Source organism: Camelus ferus, chromosome 3 (assembly GCF_009834535.1).
Source record: "Camelus ferus isolate YT-003-E chromosome 3, BCGSAC_Cfer_1.0, whole genome shotgun sequence".
Taxonomy (NCBI): domain Eukaryota; kingdom Metazoa; phylum Chordata; class Mammalia; order Artiodactyla; family Camelidae; genus Camelus; species Camelus ferus.
In genome coordinates this window covers 114,760,948-114,784,594 of record NC_045698.1, presented here as the reverse complement: position 1 = coordinate 114,784,594, position 23,647 = coordinate 114,760,948, and the positions used below count along the sequence as shown (strand labels likewise).

General features: G+C 33.8%; 2 protein-coding genes across 2 annotated transcripts; both read right to left on the bottom strand.

Annotated features, from left to right (window-relative positions):
* Positions 1–4,392: 4,392 nt before the first annotated feature.
* Positions 4,393–5,383, bottom strand: LOC102512501 (olfactory receptor 2L3). The gene has a single exon (XM_006178029.2). The coding sequence runs from the start codon at positions 5,329–5,331 to the stop codon at positions 4,393–4,395; it is 939 nt and encodes a 312-aa protein (XP_006178091.1). The 5' UTR covers positions 5,332–5,383.
* An 11,776-nt stretch (positions 5,384–17,159) lies between these two features.
* LOC102512259 (olfactory receptor 2L3) lies at positions 17,160–18,167 on the bottom strand. The gene has a single exon (XM_006178028.2). The coding sequence runs from the start codon at positions 18,108–18,110 to the stop codon at positions 17,160–17,162; it is 951 nt and encodes a 316-aa protein (XP_006178090.1). The 5' UTR covers positions 18,111–18,167.
* Between the last annotated feature and the right edge of the window lie 5,480 nt (positions 18,168–23,647).

Sequence of the window (23,647 nt, the reverse complement as noted above, 5' to 3'; positions counted from 1 at the left end):
AAGAATATCTAGGGGAAATAGTGATAGATCATTTAAAACTTATGAGATCAGAGGATAAACTCCATACATTTATGAAATAGTGGCAGAGTTAAATCAACACTTGTGTTTACAATGAGCAATACATAGTCAGTTTCCTCTGTGTGACATTAAGCACCTCCTCTTCTCCAGAGCTTAATGCTTTTTCCTGAAAATTATAAGTCCTTGCATTAACTTACTTTGATGAAAGATGATTTGATCGATATTTAACATCTAAACTCTAGTTGCTATCTTCATGAATTAAGGTTTAGCAACTGGAAAGTATCTTTGCAGCAGCATTCTAATTAACACTTTTAACTTCACCAGACAGCTGACAATTGTGAAATGCATAATATATGTTAAAACTGTATCAGCAACCACTTGGTGTGAAGACAAAATTTCTGTGGAATTTTAAGTTTCTTAACAGAGTTATATGTTGCTTAGGCTTTTTTCCTGGGAGCCAAAGCATAGAAATTGGATGTTATTCTAGAGTCCTGGAAATCTCTGGTGAGGAAAGGAAGGGGCCATATGTCCACTCAGGGAGCAAGGGTTGAAATAAGTCTCTTGACCAATCAACTCTCTTCTACCAACAGTTCTCATTTCTGTAAATAGGATTCTGAATTGTTGGGGAATCAAAATGGTATAGGATGATGTCTTTCCTTGCAAGTAGGTAAATATAATTTCATGAGCAAGGAGAATTTTCTGTACAGATAATTGGTGTTATCATATATTCCACAGTGTGTGGAGTTCCACCAAGTTGTCAGTCATTGCCTCCTGACAAAAATACACAGTCTCTGGATAATTTGCAGTCCAGATATAATTTCTTGCTCAGGCTGTGGATCCTGACCTTTGGGACAAAACTCCTAATCCAATATCGTTCATGCCCTACTGTACCTTCCGAACCTTTTACCTTGTTGGCTACCATCTCCCCCATAAGCTGTACACTGAAGTCTCTGTCTCATTGGCTCTTAGCAGTTTATGTATCTTGCTTCTCAAACAGCACATGGATTTACCATCACAAGGCTTACATACAAAATAGTGATTTCCTTATTATTACACTCTCATCTTTTCTAATGTGTTTGCCTCTGGTGAGTTTTGAGCCACCATCCACATGCTCGGTTTCTTTCTGGACCTAATTCTCAAGTCTGTCTTTCTCCAATACTTCCTCAAGGTCATGCATACTGGCTTGAAGTCACTTGATCTGATAGTACTGAGTTGGCAAATAATATCATTTATCTTCTTTTTGTCCTGGTGTTGATGTCACAGAATTTATGTTTAGGGTCATTATTGGGTATTGCTCATGGTATGCACACATTACACTTGATTCTTCTGTGCTTTTAAACATTTTGTGAACCACTTAATCTCTTTAAAAATACTTATTTTTAATTCCAGTGGGGTTGCATTTTTGTCTGTTGCTTTCAATTTAGAATTCTGGTTGAAAGAATCAGATTGCAAATGCCAATTCAGACTGTGAAAAACCAAAATTCAACTGAGTAAATTTGAAGTATGATTTTATGATTTCATTCAACATTTCACGATATGGGCAGAATCCCATTCATAAAGTAGAAAAAGGGGCTCCGAGAAGTTATACAAAACGCAAGACTCTTATAGGCAGAAGAAGGCTGGCAAGAAAATTATTCCAGCAGAACATGGATTGTTTCAAGCAAGGTGACTTTCCTCTGGGGTAGGTGAGGTCTATCAGGCAGACAATCTGATTAGTGCTAACCAGATAATTCCAGACTGACTGGTTAAGATTACATTTCTCAGAGAGGCTTACACTGCAATTATATAAGTAGTAAGTCTCAGTTTGATGACATGGGCTTAGCACATTAGTGCCATCTCCAGCTATTGCTCTGTAGTTCTCACAGCTTCAGTTGATTCTTTGATATTCTCTGGTTGGGATGGTTTCTGTGTATGTCATTCCATTCTTAGCAAATTCATTTGCTTGGGGGTAAGCAGCTGTAAAAATCCAGTTAAAGCTCTGAGAGAATGCAGAACACCATAAGAACTTCTATTTTTACTAAAAGCAGGACAATTGCCACTGTCTGAATTGCAGTTTGGAGTCATGATTCCCAAGACTTAATTCAAAATCAAATAAGAAAGAATGCATCTTTGGAGTCACTTTCTTAAGCCAAGTGGCTCACTCAGTAATCTTATATAGCTGAGTGTTAATGTCCCCAGAAGTGTCAGTCCCAGTGCAGCAAATGATGTTGGCCAAAGCACAGACATCTCCTTGTTCAGTTAAAAGATAATCAAGGGGTAATCTATCAAGAATCACTTAGGCAATAAGATCTAAGGTCTTGTCTTGGGCAGCTACTGTGTTTTAGCAACATATTCTTCAATACCTTCAAGAGTTAAGGAGAGATTTTTAAATCACAGTCTCATTTATAGTTACTCCCTAACCAGGCAGCTAGGGACTTGCCAAATGAAGCGAATCCAGAATCCTGAATATTCCCTGGTAGGTGTTGTCTAACTTGAAATAATATTTAAAGATTATATAAAAGTTTAAAATTAAATGAATGGTCACAAATGGAAAAGAACACTTTTTTCATGCAATGTTTCAGAAAACAATTATTAACAAAAAACTAACCATTTACCTTGTAATTGAAGATATAGTAATCAAATGAGTAAACAGATATTTGAAACAAAAAGACATTTCTTGTTTCTTATACAAAGTCCACAAATTACCAGAAATTTGAGGGGGGTTATTAAAATGCCATTAATTAAATTTGTATTTAAAATTAAATACAGATTTACAAGGAATGGACTTGTAGAAATCAATGGGATGACATTGATTTATAAGATAAATATTTTTAGAAAAACATCTTGAAAATAATCAGCTCTACCTATACTAAAATTTATATTTTGATACAGTTTAACAAGTTTCATCCCCATGCTTTCAAAACCTATAAAAAATTCAAATAATTCCAGTAACATAAACAGAAAGATTCTTTTCAAAATTCAAAACAATCAAAAATTAATTGCAACCTACATTTGTCACCAGTGACTGAAAACACTGAATTACATTGCTAAAATTTTGAAAAGTGTAAATTTTGATGAAAATAATTTTGGAGAAAAATGAGCCCCCCCAAATCTTATAATCAATAAAAACATTGTATAATAAAACATAATTTTATTATGTATAAAATTTTGCCACAGAGTATTCTTTGTAAATTGTAATGCATTTCATAACTAATGAATTAATTTTGAAGAAAAATAACTATATTTGAGCACCAATAATTGTACTTTTTTCTGATTTCTGAATAAGAAGACATATTTTCATTGTGTGCTGTGTCTTGCAAGTTAAGTAGGATGTGACCTTTCTCTTCCCTGCTGCACCAGAGAGGTAAAGCACATTTTTCCACTGATTACTGATGAACAGTGCTAACACTTCACCCAAGAAGTGCACCTGAGCTAATGGATTTTTACTGAATGCAGTGGTGGGATTGGTTTAGGAAAGTGACTAAGCCATAAAATGGATGGACTGCTAAAGTTGGTTCATAAAAGTTGACCTTCCCGAATACATTTCAGTAGAACCATGGGATGTAGTGGGTGGCGAACAAAATCTCATCTGAGAGACGTTATCTAATGCAAGATCTGTAGTGGCTACTTAAGATGTAAACCGAGTATGTCCTGAGTGAGGGGGGTGGTTGCAAGAATGTTTTTGATTTTTCGAATTCCCACTAATTGTACTAAATCTTGACCCACTCATAACCTCACTATTTACTGGACCTCTGTTGACATCTTCAAGTCCTTGCTGTGGATCTGCAAATACACCGGCATTAAATCACTTCCTGGGGATGCACTACACTGAAAGAAACAGAAACCTGTCATTTTCCCTTCAGAGTGGTATAAGGACTTCAGAGTCCCTGATGAAGTGTCAGCTAACTCTCTTAAGTTTCCCTAAACTGAAAGAAAGTATAACTGTTACTAGCAAATTCTATGACTACTGTAAGAAGAATGAGAAGTCTTCTGGCTCTTGGTTTGATCTAGACTTTCAGAAAACTTTTACTTTTATGTTTCAGACATATTGGAGAATCAACTGAAAATTGTGGAACTTTTATAATAAATGACAACTTCAGTTAGACAGTTTCCATTTTCATTTCAATATGACAAAACCATTTCACTGACAAAATATCAGGAAAAAATTAATGCTTTTGAAATTGAGGAGGAGAAATACACCATGAAGAAAAAAGAAAAAGGCTTGAAAAAATATATGTATATACTTACAAGATAATTTCCTCCACACATGTGTGATTTTCATCTGCTCTAGATTAATTTTAGTCCTTGAATTTAATGATAAAATATTTTGAAATTGCTGTACACTGACAAATGGATTTATACCCAAGACCTAAGTACTCATGCCAAAAATTTTGTCTACATATTCACAGAGCAAATTCTCTGAATTACTCTTCTCAAGGCCCCCATCACCTCCTTGTTTCTCAGGCTATAGATAATAGGGTTGAGCATTGGGGTCAGGACGGTGTAGAAGACAGCCAGAGCTTTGTCCTCTGCTGGAGATCGAAGGGATCTTGGGCGCAGATAAGTGTAAGCAAAGGGCACATAGTAGAAAGTCACCACAGTGAGGTGGGCGCTGCAGGTTGAATAGGCCCTCTTCTTCCCTTCTGCTGAGCGCATGAGGTAGACAGCAAGGAGAACATGGCCATAGGAACATGCAATAATGACGAAAGGCAGCACGAGGAATAGGGTGGTGCTCACAAACACGGTGTACTCATAGACCCACGTGTCCATGCAGGCCAGAGTCAGCATGGCTGGGACATCACAGAAGAAATGATTGATGGCCCTGGACCTGCAGTAAGGGATGTGGAGGGCATATGTGGTGTGGGCACAGGAGTTGATAGAGCCCATTATCCAAGATCCTGTTATCATCAACACACACACTCTTCTGCTGATCCTGTTGGGATAGTGCAGAGGGAAGCAAATGGCCACATAACGATCATAAGCCATAGATGTCAAAAGCAGTGTTTCTGCACCTCCTAGAGTCAAGAAGAAGAAGCTCTGAACCCCACACGCAATGAAGGAGATAGCTTTGTTTCCAAACAGATAATTGGAGACCATTTTGGGGACAATGGTGGAGATGTAGTTCAGGTCAATGAAGGAGAGCTGACTAAGTAGGAAATACATGGGGGTGTGGAGATGGGTGTCCAGACAGATGAGAAGGATCATGGAGAGGTTGCCAAATAATGCCACTAGGAAAATGACAGCAATGAGAATAAAAAGAAACAGGCCAATTCCTGAAGGAGGGAATAACCCCAGCAAGATGAAATCAGTTGATGTTTGATTATAACTTTCCATAGAGCACTGATATTACTATTTATCCTAAAGGTAGACACAAAAGTGAGTTAGATCTAAAACAATAAACTATTTCAAGTTATTATTTTAGTCAGACTGTGTATTATTTAAAATGCTACAGTTCTTAAATAATCTGTTGTGAAATCTGGAATGAATCTTTATTGTCATGTAGCAATTAAACAAAGTCAATGTCTTCTGCATCCTCAGAAGAGAGGAGTTTCTGAATGCTGTAGTTCATGTAGAATCTGTGCCTGCATATCTATGCATCACATTCCTTGTGGATTTCATAAATCTACTCAAGCTCTCCTGGACAGCATGTGTTTCATGTCCCTCCGTAACACTTAAGTGTTAAGCATTGCTTCATGGCACTTTGTCTTACTCATTTAATTTTTATGTTTTATTTTCTTTGTCTTACTCATTTCATTTTTACATTTTATTTTCTTTGTCATACCCATTTAATTTTTACCTTTTATTTTCTTCGTCTTACTCATTTAATTTTTACCTTTTATTTTCTTGTATTTAAAACTCTTTCCAATTTTAGATTAGTGTGTAAATTTAAGCACATATATAAAATATCTCCCTGTTAAATCCCAATTATCTTGATGATAAAAAAATAGATATATCATAAATTAAAAGAGAACAGGAGAGCATAAAGCACAAGAAGAGATGAAATATTTCAGGACCCTTTGAGGAAGGAATCTGGTTAGAGGAATGATCAGTCACTTAAATGGAAAAAACAAAATGGCCTCCTCGGAGTCTTCTTCGTGGAAATGGGAGGAGAAATTCTCCAGAGACATTGTAAACAGACAAACTCTACAGATTATACCGTGTTTTAGTTGCAAATATTCTTTTAGACCCCCATGTTACCATACTTTTAAGCAAATCTGTAACATGGAAGAGGAAGTTGCATACATGTACACATACACACAAACACAAGTACACATTCATAAATGAATGTACAATGAGGTAAAATGATTGGGAAAATGTAGAAAAGAATACATTTTTAAAAAAAGACTTGAATCTTCAAATATGTATGAGACAGTATTATTTCACAAAGTAAACATCATAATATATGTAAAAGAAAGTGTCAGGTAACAAAGTTGCTTGCAAATTAAAAAAAAAATAATAATAAGTGAAAGTTTCATAGACAAAATGAAAAAATATACATATATACACCCAAATTAAAATAAAAGAACATCAACAAAAACACGAAAAAAGATTGTCAATTTGAAAGGATAGGAGAATTAGATAATTGATGTAAGGGAACAAATGCATGCTTATTTTCATTCCTAGAAATGCATGTAGCAAAATAATAATGGCATTAATAGCATCCAAAAAACTTTTTTTTCAGAACTTGTGTTTATGAGCCGCCATATGCAAACAGTATGAACAGAATACTGAAAACTAAGTGAAAACTTTTATTGTCAATAGTTCCTTGAAAATTCCAAATGCCTTTTGAAAATATTTTCAGACAATTCTCAATAAATATAAATAAATATATTGTCCTAAAAGTGTCCTGACAGAGAAAATACTAATAATGAGAAGGACTATTTGGGTAGAAATACTAAAATATCCTCATGTTTTACACTAATTTATATTTTTGTATTTTACAAATACATCCTGGAACAACACTGCCAACCTTGCCACCCCAGACACAAAGTGGGACGTATCCATGTTGTGAAAGGATGGAGAGGGAGAAAGATAGTTGGAGGTGGGGGGATGCGGAGGGAGAAAGTCTTCATACACAGTGGCCGCAGTAGAGTCAAGAGATGTTTGAAATTTATTCACTTAAGCATTAGAAAATAAGAATATTGCTAAAAATATGGATAAATAGAGGGTACAAAGTGTTAAAATAATATAAAATATTTGCCTTGGGGATCAAGAGGACTGGGTTATGAAACCATTCTTTCATCCTGTAAGCTATTGAGATCATACGCTTGCTTCACTTGAAGAAGATATTTAAGTGATGTCAAACTGATGGTACAGTTAAAAATCAAACTCACAAATAACATTATACTCAACGGTGAAAGACTGAAAAATTTTTCCTTTAAGAGGAGAAAAAGCAAGGATGCCCACTTTGGCAATTCTAATTTACGCACTACTGGAAGTAAAATTATCTTAGTTAACAAACAACATAAAATTGTTAAGAGTCCACCAAAAATCTGTGAGAGCTAATTAACAAATACAGCGCAGTCGTAGGACATAAAGTAAGTTTTATTTCTATGCACTAATAATATATAATACTAAGAAGTATTTTTAAATGATTACATTTACAGTATCATGAAAAAGAATAAAATCCCAAGGAATAAATTTAACAAAGAAGGCAAAGAATGTTGGAAAACTGAGTATGAAGATGGAATTACTACCACAAGAAAACTGCAGATGCAACGAAATGTCTGTCATAATCCCGATTAGATTTTTGGTATTAATATTAAAAAGTACATCCTAAAATTCCATGAAATCTCAAGGTACTTAGAATAGTGGAAAGAATCTTATAAAAGAATTGAAAAGCTCACTATCCTGAGTAAAAACTTTTTACAAAACTACAATAATAAAAACGGAGGAGTATTGGCATAAAGACAGACATAAACCAACCAAGTAAAATAGAGATACAAAAACATAAATAAAAGCATTTCACTTATGTGGTCAGAGGATTTTTGACAAAAGTCTCAAAAGCCATTCCCAGGGGACCTTGTTCCACCAAATGCTGCTGGGAAAACTGGATATCCACATGCAATTAACAAAATGGGGCCCATTGCCTTACACTGTGTACAAGAATTCACTTAAATGGATCAAAGAGCTAAACATAGAGCTAAAAGTATAAACTTTTAGATGAAACTATAAGGAAAGGGTTTCATGACATTGCATTTAGGTTGTTCTTTCTTGGATATAACACCAAAAATGTGTGCAACAGGAATAAAAATATAGATAAATTGGTCATTATCAAAATTTTTAACAAACTGTGAATTGATGAACTTTATCAGTAGAATGAATAACCAACTCACAGAATGGAAAATATTTGCAAAATATGTATCAGATAATGCATTGATATAAAAATATATGAAGAAATACATAACTCAACAACAAGAGAAACTAGTTTAAAAATGGGGGAAGCTCTTAAACATTTCTCCGAAGAAGTTATACAAATTGCCAATAAACACAGGAAAGGTTCCTCCATGTCACTAATTAGTAGGAAAATTCAAATCAAAACTACAGTAAGATACCACATCTCACTCTTAGGTGATGGCTATTATTAAAAACAGTACAGGAAAAAAAAAGTGTTGATAAGGATATGAAGAAATTAGGATGTGTGCAATACTGGTAGGAATGCAAAATGGTGTAACCATTATGAATAATGCTATTGCAATTTTTTACAACAATAGACATAGAACCATCATGTGATCCAGCAATTGCCTTTCTGAGTATATGTCCAAAATGATTGAAAGCAGAGTCTATCTACCAACAGGTATTTTTATACCCATGTTCCTAGAAGATTTATTCTCAATAGCTAAAAGGCGGAAGCAACACAAATGTCCACCAACACAAATGTAGACACACACATACATTAATATTATATATGTATATTTATACATAAATATATATGAGTATTATTCAGTCTTCAAAAGAAAGGAAATTCTGTTACATGCTACAAAAATGGATGAAGCATGCACAGATTATACTAAGTAAAATAAGCCAGTCATGATAAGCCATACACCTAATTCCACATACATGGGTTACTCAGGGTGATAAAATTTATAGAGATGAAAATTGAAATGGTGGTTGCGAGGGCCTGGGAGATTACAGGAACGAAGAGTTAGTGTTTAATGGGTAAAGAGTTTCAGTTGAGTAAGAAAATAACATATCCTGGTTTGATGTGGGTAATGGCTGCACAATATTGTTAATGTACTCAATGTCATTGACCCATACACTTAACAATGGATAAAATGGTAAATTTTATAATACGTATATTTACTACAATGAATCAGTCAAAAATGTAATTTGAATATAACTGAAGTTATTTTATATTTGGAGCTCCAAATATATTGTTCAAAACTTACAGCAGGGTCCTCAGCTTACGCAGAGAAATCGATCTTCCAATAAAATGTGGCCTCTGAAAACTTGCAAAAGGAAAAAAAAAAAGGAAGAGCAACTTGTTTTATAAATACCTTTGGATTCAACACAATTAGCATGTGAGACTTTCCAATAGTATACAATTTATATTAGTAATTTAATTATTAACAAGTTAATAATGTAATATTTGAAACTGCCAATGAAATTATAATTGTTCCTATCACATATATTTTATATGTCTGTCTATAAAAATGTTTCCATGAGGTAGTTAATATCACACTCTAACGGTGAAAAAAAAATGCCAAATGTAAAAAAAAAAAAAATGAATGGTACATTATAACTCATATTTGATTCCATGTATCATTACCACCAATGGAAATTTTTTGGGCTTTTATGTTGTATTGTTTCTAGTATTCTGTAATATATTACTTAACAGACCCCCTGCATTGACAGGGAAGCAACTTTGACTATTAAATATCACCCTTGAACTCTTCAAGGTCTAATGTGAAGAGGGAATTTTTTTCTTAGGTTAAAATAAAATTCAAATAGCTTATTTTCCCGTTTTATTTTGTTTTTATCCACTGGAAGAACAATATAAAATCCATTTTAATTTCAAAACATTTTGAATCTCTTTGATTTTTAAAATTTATTTTAAAATATTGCAACACAGGCATCCGCATTAATTACACTGTAAAATGGACGAGCAAGCAGAAAATAACTGATTTTTTTTTACGAGAATAAACAAAACTTGAATCTGGACCATGTCCTAAATAAAAGAGAAAGTAAAAGGTGAAAACTTTTATTGCCATCTTGGCACCTGGAATATATGAGGATATGCTCCAGGATTAAATTGAATTTAATCTTGACCACTATCTCTTGACCTTGACACTGCTGACATTTTATAAATCATGAAAACTGAGATTCAGAGACTTAAAGTGATTTTACCTTAAAATATATATTGGGGAGGTGGATTCCCAGATTTATTTACCTATCTGTCTAGTCTGTCTATCTGTCTATTTATCTATCCATTTGCCTAAATGTATCTCCTATCTGCCCTCCCTTATACCTCAAATATTAAATATTTTGAGATAATGAATCTGAAATAAGGGTGGGCTGCTTTTTATTCACAAACAAACAAAAAAGAACAGAAAAGGAAGAAAGAAAAAAAGAAATGGAAGTTACAAAATAGAAATTATACGTATGTGGCAGAAGGTCAAGAGTATATGTGAAAAGTTTCTTAAAACACATATAAAGTTATTTCAGTGTTTCTAGTTCACTCATTTTGACATATTCTATTTACTAATATATACACACACACATAAATTACAAAAATGGTCTCTCAAAGCAGCTGCATGAAATCCAATTCATGTTTTACTCCCAGCACAAAATTGTCCCTACCTAGGAGAATTCACTTGCAAAGAAACAACCATTATCCACCGTCCAATTCAGATTGTAGATATACATATTCTATATGATAAACAAAACCATCCAAATGCTGCCCAAATTTCAAAGTGAATTACATATGACCATCTCTCGAAATCAATATGCATTGATTTCATTGCAGATCTTTTTCTTCCTATGTTATATTTAGAGTTGAAAATAAAATACTGGAAAAAGCCTCATTTTAGTGATTCATGTGTTTTATAGAGCATAAAGGTTTTAAAACTAGGGTTTAATTCTTATAAAGATAAAAAAACTGAATCACAGATATATGCAGTGAATTATTCAAGGCTGTTGGAAAACACGGAAGAGTGTCCTCTAGAGACTAGATAATGCAGAATTTTCCACTGAAGTATATTTTTATACCTTACTCTCTCCTCACTTTTCATCAAAACTAGTCTCAAGGATCATTCTTGATTACAAAAGAAAGCTGGTGTGATTATTTACAGAGATGCAGCAAGGTGTAGATTCACATAAGAAGCTTTTGTAAATTGGCTTTGCTGAGAATGTTATAAGAAATCTGAAAAGTGTCTAAAGCACAAAACCCTCTCCACCAGAGGATAACCTCCTCCATTCTTAAGATCCCTAAGATACCCTAATATTCTTGATCTTCCCCAGCCTGACTTGCCTCATTCATGTGTAGGGCTGGGAAATCAGTAAACCTGGTTACCAGGTTAATTTTACTGGGAGGTCTTTAAATGCATTAGTTATATGAAGTCAATTGTGGTTCCGCAAAATGGACTGATCATACATCAATCTCAACGTCTGTATTGAGTTACTTTTCATTGCCATCATTTATCTAGAATTGACAGCACTGCCACATGGCTTTTATAGAATCAGAATCATGTTACCCAGGACGGTGTCCTCTGGAGTCTAGAAAAGCCTTGTTCTCCGTGGTACCCTTACATGGAGACCTACCCAAGGCTATTCCTTCAAGCGTTTCCACAGCAGGATCAACTAAAGAAGGGGCAAAGAGTACAGAATAATTTGTAATCGTTTTTTGATAGTATTTAATAATCAAGTGATGGGTATTGTTAATTTTTGAACCCGTAAAGTTTGAGATCCATATTGTTTACAATATAAAGAGACCTAGAATACACAGTGAGTATTTGTGTATGTATGTTTTGTGTGTTATAATTCATATCATTCCATGAAATTCTCCAATGATGAATCAGCATTAATAAACAGGCAATCAGGTAGACAGACATTTTTAAAGACAGAAACTGATTGTAAGTTTGCGTCCTTCAAATTTTGCTTTGCAATGAGAATGTTTTCAGTCTGCTTTATGACTCAACCACGTCAGAGAGCGTTGAAGTTGCAAACTAGATATAATTCTAGCTCACCTACGTATAAAGAATTTAAGTTTAGAGCATTTAATAACTATCTTAATCTGTATCTTTTATGTGGAATAGGCACAAAGAAACACTGGAATATTTTAACTGTCCATTAGATAAAACTTGCCATCACCATCGTTTACATTTATCTCACTTATCACTACAATCGCTTGATGATGCGATTTCAAATTGTTTTCGTGTATGTGATATGCACAAAATCTCTACAAGTTTGTTTATTCAGGAATTGTTACTCTTTCACTAGAAAATTATTGATGTGTACAGGAAATTTTAAAAAACAAATAAATAAAATGCCAAAGTTAAAAGCATAAGCCACTTCAATGTCATGTAGTTTGTGTTTAATAACCAAAAAATGAATAACTAGAACAAAACATATTATTTGTTACCTGGATTATTTTTAGAAGTTATCCTTTAAATTATATATATTATATATAATTATCCATAGATAGTAATATTAGCCATTAATATATATAACATTACTTTAACCATTTTTTTCATATAAAATCCGGAGAAGCAATTTCTAGGTTTTGATTAGAAACTGTGGACTCATGTGAGGTAAAAGAATAGGTAGGAAGTAGTATTCAGATTATAATGGGTGCCAAGTAATCACTCTTCATTTATAAAAGCTATTATAATAAGTAGAAAATAAGGTAGATTGTCCTTCACAATCTTTATTGAGGATTGTGATTCTTAAGTGTTAAGTTAAGTATCACTTGAGCACATCCAAAGCATCTTCCAAGACCCTCTTCTCACTTTGCATTCAGAAAGCACATTTACGAGTCAGCTCCAAAACCACCATCTGTTGTCCATTTCATACTCTTTAATTTTTCCTGAACAACATTGTAAAAAGTACAGCCACTCGCTCAACCTCAAACGTCCTTTGAAAGCTTTTTCCTTAACTTAACCAACTCTTACATACAATGCGTCACTCATTTCCCAAACTGGTTACCTTCAGTCTTGAATGATTTCCATCCAAACAGTAACCCACACTGCCCAAAGCTTAATACCGCAGAATTAGCACCTATGTGATTACACAGCATGCTTGCATGAAAACATCTCAACTCCTAAGGAATATAAATTGTGTTACTGGTCCTGTTTTAAAGCATTCTCCACTTGGCTGCAATTTATCCCATCTCCAGGGAATACATCACGAGCTGTGGATACAATGCATCCACACTTCATTAATGACTATTGCTCTTCCTTCAACTTTCTTTTTGTTTTTTTTCCCTATAAATATCTTAGTTCGATTTTGGCCAAGTAAATTCTTATACTTGACATCCTCTTAAAATTCATGTAAACTTTTATTATATACTTTTCATAGAACACCATGATTAGTCTCAATTATATTTCAGAATACGGTGTACTTTAAGGGTAAGCCCATGTATTATTCATCGTACATCCAGAACAGTAATTCAAAGACAATATCAAGAGCTGCCTTTATTATCAACTTTAGTGTTTTCCTGTGATTTTACAATCAATCATTTAAAAATCAGATCAATTCTCAGAATTGTATGATAACACATTTTAAGTTTAAAAAGAGCTTCATATCTTTTTAAAAAAATGTGACTAAGTGAGCAGCCCATCTATTTTTAAGGACACATATTTTAGTACAAAGTATTTGTATCTTTTGTTTATGCCAAGCTCAGTCAATTAAAATGTTCTCTTTGGAGTTCTCTGGCTAACGAGATGCCTAGACGTATTTATTATATAAAAAAGTACTGAATTCCACATAAACTTCTCTTACCTACTTGCTCAAGAGTCCCTCCTCTTCTGTGGTGAGTAAGAATAATACAATTAGTATTAGTACCTTTTATTATTTCTGTATTTTCACAAACTCTCTGGCTTAATTAGCTGACAGCAGTCCAACCATCATCATATAAATGAAGTCATTTTCCAAGTAAACGTCTTTGAAAATTATCCAAGCAAATGTACATATATTAATCTTTCATCTCTGCAATTGACATTTTAAACATCTCCATGGAAACTCAAGAGCAATCATGATTCTAGGATTCTAGACCTTCTTTACCAGGAGATTTAGTCTAATGCTTTTCTTTTTTGGATTCACATAGAAATTTCCACTGAGACTTGGAATGTAGGTAAATTCACTACTAGGCTGTGATGGCCAGTTTGCCAAGTTGGGGGAAGGTCCTCTGAGAACTTCTTTAGATGTTTTCACGAGTGCATTTAGGGTCAATACAGTAGTGAAGAAAACATCTTTATACAGACTTTTCCAGTATTATTATGTCCCTGAACTTTATTAAAACATATATTTTCTATATCATAGTTCAGTAATTGTACAGTAATGGTATGTCTGTACAGTAATGATATGTGCATGAATTTGGCTCCCAGTTTTGAATGCATTAACCAAACATTTAATACATTAAATGCAATGTGGTTAGTTTAAAAAAAACATATAAGCAGAAATTCTTAACATATCACACTTATGGAAGTTTTCTTTCATTGATTTTAGGTATTATATCTTTTCAGTTATATTTCCATTCTGTTGGAAATATTCACTAAACTACAAAACAACTTTCACTTGTTAAGCTTGTAAAAATGATCATCATACTTCGGTGGAATGATGTTTAGAAAATATTCAACATCACTTCTCAGCCTATTGGCTAAGATCAAGTGTAGAAAATATTCAACAATGTAATTTTATTGCAGATCATACCTTAAATATTCTTATATTTCTCATAGTTTTATAAGTGAATTAACTACACCTTTCATTTGGAAAAGGGAAATACTGAGCCAATTAAATTTTAAAATATGTTTAAAAAATGATTTTAAACATATTTGATTCCTGAATTACAGTGTGTCTCAGTGAAAACGTCTTTAATTTAGAGTTCTCCGGGCTTCATGGAGCTAGATGTCTGTTTCTCTCCCCAGATTTGGGAAGGATCTTTTTATCATTATTACTTTAAATATGCTTTCTGTCCTCTTTCTCTTATATTCTATTATATCATATTATAGGAGCCTATAATATGATTCTGATGCTATAAATAGCACCCTGAAGGGAACAGTGGTACCTTCACAAGACTCGTTTCAGGATCATATTGGCCAGTCCTCATGACTGAAGAGTCTTCAGACATAATTCACCTAATTTCTCAAGATTTTATAGGTCTTTCAATTATTTTTAGTATTATCAGTTTAAAATGGATTGACTTTGTCTTTTTCTAGTTAAGAACCCTAGCTGATCATATTAGGTTCCAAATCCCATTTTGAGTCAGTAGGAAAATCTTGCTACAAAATATTCTAGTAAAGAGAAGGTGAGAACCTGGAGTGAGTCAGTCATTACAGCCATTGAGAGGGATCTTGAAAATGTTCAGTTAGAAAACATCAGACTTTTTATGATACATTGGTTTGTTGCAATGAAAGAATAAAAAGTTTATATTAGCTTGAAATTGTCATACTGACTCATCATTTTTGTGAGCTGTATCTTTGTGTCCCCCACAACATACGAAGTGCTTAGTAATTATCTGGTCATTGGTGTTAAGCAGCAATTGTCTTTTTTTGCTCTTTAAATATTTTTGTTTTAAGAAATATTTTTTTAGATTTCTCCAAATTTTAAAGTAATGTAATTAAGTGAGATGAGGGAAACTGTTGAACAGCAAACAACTGTTACATTTTTCCAGATTGCTATGATATTTTCATCGGTTTCTTGCGATGCAAAAAAAAATTCCACGTTAAATTTGGTGAGAAGCAAGTTATAACCAATTGGCGTTCTATGAGCTAAGCTTTTAATCAGTTAGTGCCCTGGTAGACACTAAATGCTTGACTGACATGAGTAAAAAGTATCCAAATTCAAATCACCACTTCAGATGTCTCTCACTCACTGGACTACAAATCTGTATAGTTATTATGGAAAACAACATGAAGTTTCCTCAAAACAAAAAAATATTGAACTACCATATGATCAAGTAATCTCACTTCTGGGTATATATCTAAATCAAATGAAATCACTATGACAAAGAGATATATACACTCTCCTGTTTATTCCACATTATTCACAATAGCCAAAACACGAAAAGAGTCTAAATGTCTATCAGTGGATGAATGGATAAAGAGAATGCGGTAAACACACACACAATGGGGGTACCATTAAGCCTCAGAAAAGAAGGAAATTGTGTCACTCTGACAACATGCATGAACCTGGAGGACATAAGGCTTAGGTATATACACCGGACACACAAAGACACATACTGCATGATGTCACTTACATGTGGAATGTAAAAATGTCAAACTCCTAGAAAGTACAACGGTCTTTACCAAAGGCTGGGGAATGAGGGGAAATGTACAAACTTTCAGATATGCAAGATGAAAAATTTCTGAACTTTAATGTGGAATAGAGTGAGTTTAGCTAATATCACTCTATTATATACTTGAAATTTGCCAAGACGGTAGGTTTTAACTATTCCCATCAAAAAAGGAACAATGTAAGGTAATGGAAATGTTAATTGGTCTGATTGTGGTGATGACTTCACAGTGTGTATGTATGTCAAGTCATCACACTGGAAACCTCAAAGTGATGGAATTTTTTTGTCAATTAAGCTTAATAAAACTGAAAAAAAGTGTACCTTAATAAAATATTCTTTTCTTTACAATTAGATCTCGTCCATCCTAAATCATTTATTGTTTTCAAGACCTAATTTAATAATATTGGGAGATTATAAAGTATTGCAGAACAGATATGCTGAATGTTGTCATTATGTTATACATTTTCATTTCCATTTTGATGTTAAACTTTTTTTTGCCCATAAGTTAACTAAAAATACATTTCCTTTACCTTGATAGGAAAAACAGATCACAAAGAAAAATAAAACCTATGCCTCAGAATATAAAATTATTATGTAAAACTTTAATTTTTAATTCTCTAGATTAATTTCAGTGATGTCACTTTAGGCATGGAATATTATTTCCCTTCATGATAACACACAGGTGAATAGATCTATAACTGAGGGCTGGGGACTAAGATAAATAGTTTGTATCCATTTTTACAAAACAGATTCTGTGAATCACTCTTCTCAGAGCCCCCTTCACTTCCTTGTTTCTCAGGCTATAGATAATAGGGTAGAGCATTGGGGTCAGGACGGTGTAGAAGACAGCCAGAGCTTTGTCCTCTGCTGGAGATCGAAGGGATCTTGGGCGCAGATAAGTGTAAGCAAATGGCACATAGTAGAAAGTCACCACAGTGAGGTGGGTGCTGCAGGTTGAATAGGCCTTCTTCCTCCCTTCTGCTGAGTGCATGAGGTAGACAGCAAGGAGAACATGGCCATAGGAACATGCAATAATGACAAAAGGCAGCACGAGGAATAGAGTGGTGCTCACAAACACGGTGTACTCGTAGACCCACGTGTCCATGCAGGCCAGAGTCAGCATGGCTGGGACATCACAGAAGAAATGATTGATGGCCCTGGACCTGCAGTAAGGGATGTGGAGGGCATACGTGGTGTGGGCACAGGAGTTGATAGAGCCCATTATCCAAGATCCTGTTATCATCAACACACACACTCTTCTGCTGATCCTGTTGGGATAGTGAAGAGGGAAGCAAATGGCCATGTAACGATCATAAGCCATAGAGACCAATAGTAATGCTTCTGCACCTCCTAAAGTCAAGAAGAAGCTCTGAACCCCACACCCAATGAAGGAGATAGACTTGTTTCCAAACAGATAATGGGAAGTCATTTTGGGGACAATGGTGGAGATGTAGTTCAGGTCAATGAAGGAGAGCTGACTAAGTAGGAAATACATGGGGGTGTGGAGATGGGTGTCCAGGAGGATGAGTAGGACCATGGACAGGTTGCCAAACCAAGCCATAAGAAAAAGGAGAATGATGAGAATGAAGATGAACAGCCCAATTTTTGATGGTAGGAATAACCCCAATAAGATGAAATCAGGTGTTTCGTTGTAATTTTCCATGGGGTATTCATTTAGTTTTCCCTAAAGACAGACATACATTATGTATAGAGAAATAAGTTGTTTTTAATTTATTATTTTAATCAAATTGTGATAAACAGATAAAACATTGCAGCTTTTAAATAAAGAACAATCTAACCTATTTTGGAAAAAGAAATATGACCAGCATCTGCCTCATAGTAAAATCTTGGTCAGGCAAACATCTGTGTCCAAAATATTTTATAGAAATCTGTGAATTTGTAAGAATAATATATTACTCTAATGACTTAATTAGGACACAAATACTTTATTTCCCTACATAAATTCAGGTTATCATCAAATTCAGAACTGATACTTTAAATGTATGCATAAAAAATCAATGTAAGTGCATAAATTATAGACCCATATTTGAATACATGTTCATGAACTTTACAGAATGACTTTTTTTTTAATTTAAGTCATAATATGGCCTGAAACTGCAGTCGTTTAACAGCTCATGTTACAGATCTATATTCCCTCTTAGAGTTCTTGTGAAATAATGACAAATCAAGCTTCACAGATGTCAAGTATTATGATGTGTTTCAGTTTTTCATAAATGTCATTGCCATATATCATTTATGCAAAGTTATTCTCTTCTGCCTCCTTACCCAATTTCTGAACGCAGTAGTTAAAGTAGACCCTTTTCTTGAGTTTCTCTACTTCAGTTTCACTGTAGATTCAATAACTCTGCTCAAGCTCTCCTGAAAGGTGTGCATTCTGTCCATCTGCTTCTCATGGCTTATAGAACATATTTTGCTTCATGATCCCTTTTCTTACTGGTTCCTCTTTTTTCCTATTTTGTTTTCTCCCGTATTAAAATTGCTTCCATTTCTCCTAAGTGTGGGAGTATAAGCATATACTTTTAACACCTTTCCATAATAAAACTCAACTCACACAATAACAAAGAAAAAAGAATAAAAAATGGGGAAGAAAGCTGAGAAGGGAACCATGGATGAAAGAGTTTAGGAACTTCTGGAAGTAGAAACTTTGAAAAATACCCACTTAAAGGGACAGGGGGAACTCCAGAGAGTCTGCTAAGTGGAAATGAATGAGCGTATTCGCCAGAGAAGTGTCCATCAGTGAGCAAGCTCAGGATGCTTTACCCAAATAGGGGCGGTGATATTTGCAGTCTTGTAATACTGCTCTGAGACCGAAGCTCATCAGAGTTTTGAGGAAAGTCTTCAAGTCAAAGAGACATATACACACACATACTGAGTTAAAAAAAATGACTGGGAAAATGTAAGAAACCTTACATGTACCGTGTTGCAAAATGGTTTTCAATGTTTCTGAAACAGATGGAGCCGACACAAGATAATTCTCCACAGTATCCTCTGACGGAATCTTACATGAAATTCCACCTCTTCTAGTTTTTCCACAACAGATTATACTAAAAAGGGGCAAAGAGTATATAGTTTGCAATACTTCAGTGACTTAAGAATTAATAATCTTATCATCCAATATTTAAGTAATACTTATTTTAATTGTGTAGAAGGATAAAGTGTAAGAAGTATAAGTTTTTGATGCATAAAGAGATTTAGAATACACAATATTTGTACATGCAACTTATATTGAATTCATAATAAAGGTAAAATAATAATGGCTAAAATTGAGACACATTAAGGCAATAACGTATTTTCTACATTTAAGGAACATCTTGAGGAAATTATTCAGGTATTCTTAGAAATGGTGGATATGTTACAATTATCCAGATTTTTTATGTATGCCTCTAAATTATATACCGTCATGAAATTCTGTGATACTGAATCAGCATTAACAGATAGAAAATAGAATAATAGGTAGACTGATATATTGAGAGATAAATAAAAATGATTACTAGTGTATATACTTTGAGATTGGATTCTGATGGGAGGTGAATTTACTCTACTTTATTGAACCAGCATGATAATGATAATTTACAGTCAAAATTAGATCTAGTACACTTACTAGAAATGTAAGCTTGCATAGTGAATTTAACTCTCTGAGCCTGTATAGTATGAATGAGCAAGTCAAAAACCACAATAAAATATAATTTCACACATGTTACAATGGCTGTTACCAAAGAACAAAGTTAACGATCTTTGTTGAGCATTTGGAGAAAAGAGAACCCTTGTTCACTGTTGGTAGGCATGTAAGTTGATACAGTCACTTTGGAAAGCAGTATAAAGATTTCTCAAAAAATTAACACTGGAACTGCCATATAATCCAGCAATCTCACTTCCAGGTATATATTCAAAGGGAATGAATTAGCATCAGGAAAAGACATCTGTCGTCTTACTGTTAGTGCAGCATTATTCACAACAGCTAAGTGTCCATCAATGAATAAATAAAATTTTTAAATGTAGAATGTAAAAGACATTATGATAAGTAAAGAAGCCAGACACGGAAAGGCAAATACTGCTTGATGACACTGATTTCTGGAATCTAAAAGAGTCCAGCTCACACAAGCAGAGAGTTAAACAGCAGTTGTCAGTGGCTAAAGGGAGTGAAAAATGAGAGATCTGGGTCAAAGACGACACTTTCCACCATGCAAGATGAAGAAATTCTGGGGATTTGACACAGTGAAATGGAAATGTAATCAACAATACGTTAATATACACTTAAAATGTGACAGGAGAGTAAATATTACATGATTTAAGCAGGAAAAAAAGATAACTAAGTAGGTTGATTATGTTAATTAGCTTGATTGGATGATTCTTTCAGAATGTGTACATATATCAAAACATCCACTTGTATACCTTAAATGTATACACTTTTTATTTGTCAATTATACCTCAATAAAGCTGGGAGAAAAACAGGAGTTATTACAAGATTGTATGAGGTAATGTACACTGGAAACAGAGCATGCGCCTTGCATAAGTTATCACTGAACTGCACCTGTGACATTTACCATCTTCATCATCCCCACTGCCAACACCACCAACATAAGCATATCATTTCCATCCACATAATTTTCATCTGTAAATTTCTCAGCAGTATTGGTCACAAATTGTTCTAGTGTACCATTCCTGCTGGGTTTTGACAAAGCATCCTAGATTGCAAACACTGATTTCATTACCATTTCACTGGAATTTTAGTGATATGCACAGAGAGTTAAAAATAAAATGCAAAAGTTAAACACAAAAAGCAATACAATTAGCACAATTTGTGTTTGGAAAAAAATGGATAACTGTAACACAATTTCTATGAGGACCTGAATAATTTCCACAAGATGCTCTGAATATTTTTTTAAATGTACTATTATTACCTCAGCTATGTCTCATATTTAGCCATTACTATCTCACCTTTAGTATAAGTTTCATTTTATATTTTTGTATAAAATTTGACAAGAAACAATTTAGTTGGAAATAACAGATTCATGTAAGTTAAAAGTGCATTTGCAATTATAAGTTTACCCTGGAATCATGTAACTACTGTGCTCATAGGAAAGCATACACACCCTCACATACAAATGCAAGTACACACCCTCACATACAAATGCAAGTAAGAAATATAAAATTCTACCTAATACAATCATTGTTGAGGATCTGGACTCATATGTTAGCTTTGTTCATCAAACTCCCTGTAAGCCCATCAAATATCTATATTCAATATGACAATATGATTCCAGCTAATCTCTTACAAAGACCCTCATTTCCCTTCCCATCCAGATAGAACATATCCGAAATGCTTCCTGTTGTAAAAAGTGCAGGAATTCACACTTAAAGGCCCTTAATATCTTCTGATTCTGGACTTGACCAACTTTCACTTAGATTAGGTCCCTAATTTCCCAAACTGATCATCTCTAATCTAGAATAATTTTATTCCAGACAGTAATCCACACTACCTAAAGCATTAATGCAGTAGAATCAACAGCTGGGTGATTACCTCATATGCTTGCATGAAAATAGCTTTACTCCTGGAGAATATAATTTATTTTACACATGCCGTATTAAATAATTCTCCACTTAGCCGAAATCTCTATCTTCAGAGGATTTATTACAGACTCTGAACACAATGCGCATTCCTTTCCTCCATCAATACTATTTATTTTCAAATTCAAGTGTTTTTCAGAAATATCTTGTTTCAGTTATGGACAAATACATTCTTCTCAAATTTGAATTTCCATTTGCATTTAAATAAAATTTTAGTATATAGTTTGTCACGTGGGCTCATTATTTTTAAAGTGACCATATTTTTATTAATATGGTATCATTTAGTATAGACCTTAGTGTTATTTACCAGAAATCCAGGAAAGACATTCATGAATAATACCAACTATTGACTATAATATTAATTTCACTATTTTTCTCTACTATTTCACAGTTGATTATTAGGATTAACACCACTTCTTTCTGGAATTGTTTAACAATTTGTGTTTCACGTTTAAAGAGAGTTTCATGTCTTAAAAATGCATACACGTATGTAAGCAATCCATTCATATTTAATTGCATACACACATATATATGATCTTTTAAACTAATTTCAATTAAATTCTTTTTTTTTCCCCAATTCTCTAAATACTTAGATGCCTGAATATATCAAAGGATCAATTGTTTATGTCAGTTCTTCATAAAAAGCAGTTATTAATTAATTCTAATAAAAACTCTCTTAAGAACTTGCAGAAGATGCTTATTAGTAAAAATAGAAATTGAATTAGTACCTGTGCCTTTTATTATCATCCCACTTTGATGCCACCACTGTATTGGATAGTTGACGGCGGTCCTACAATCATCAGAGGATCAAAATTATTTTTCTAAGTGGTCTTCTTTGAATATTTTACAAACAAATGTATACATTCAGCTCTTACTCCTGCACTTGACATTTTGGATAATTTTATGAAGAATCAGCAGCAGCCAAGATCCCTAAACTTCTTTACCTGGAGATGAAGGATAACGCTTATTTTGTGTGTGTGTTCACCTGGGAAAGTCCACTGAGACGTCACTAATGTAAGTTAAATCACTGATAACTCAGATTGGCCTCAGGCCAAGAACGGGGAAGGAGTTCTGATAATTTCTTTAAATATTTTCACAGATGCGCTAAGTGTCGATTTAGTGTGGAAATGAAGAGATGTATTTATTCAGACTCTTCCAATGTTATTATGTGTCTAAAGTTTTATGGAGTCATATATTTTATATTTTATTATTTGGTAAGTGCATTAAATACAAGCATATATCTTTTATTGGGCTTTATTTTATGTACTTCAAAAATACTATGATTTTTACAAACTGAAGTTTTCTGGCAACCCTGTGTTGGAGAAGTCTCTCAGTGCCATTTTTCCAATAGCATTTTCTCACCTCTTGTCTATGTCACGTTTTTGTAATTCTTTACATATTTCAAACTATCAACCAGGCAAAAGAATACAACTGACTGAAGGCTCAGATGGTGGTTAGCACTTTTTAGAAATAAAATATTTTTTTAAATTAAGGTATGTGCATTTTTAATAGACTTTATTCTTTTAGAGCAGTTTCAGGTTCACAGCAGAATTGAGCAGAAAATACAGAGTTGGCAGCCCTTCCCACCCACACACATATACTCCCCTACCC

Coding starts and splice junctions, on each gene's coding strand:
- LOC102512501 (XM_006178029.2), bottom strand. CDS start 5,331: ATGGAAAGTTATAATCAAACATCAACTGATTTCATCTTGCTGGGGTTA.
- LOC102512259 (XM_006178028.2), bottom strand. CDS start 18,110: ATGGAAAATTACAACGAAACACCTGATTTCATCTTATTGGGGTTATTC.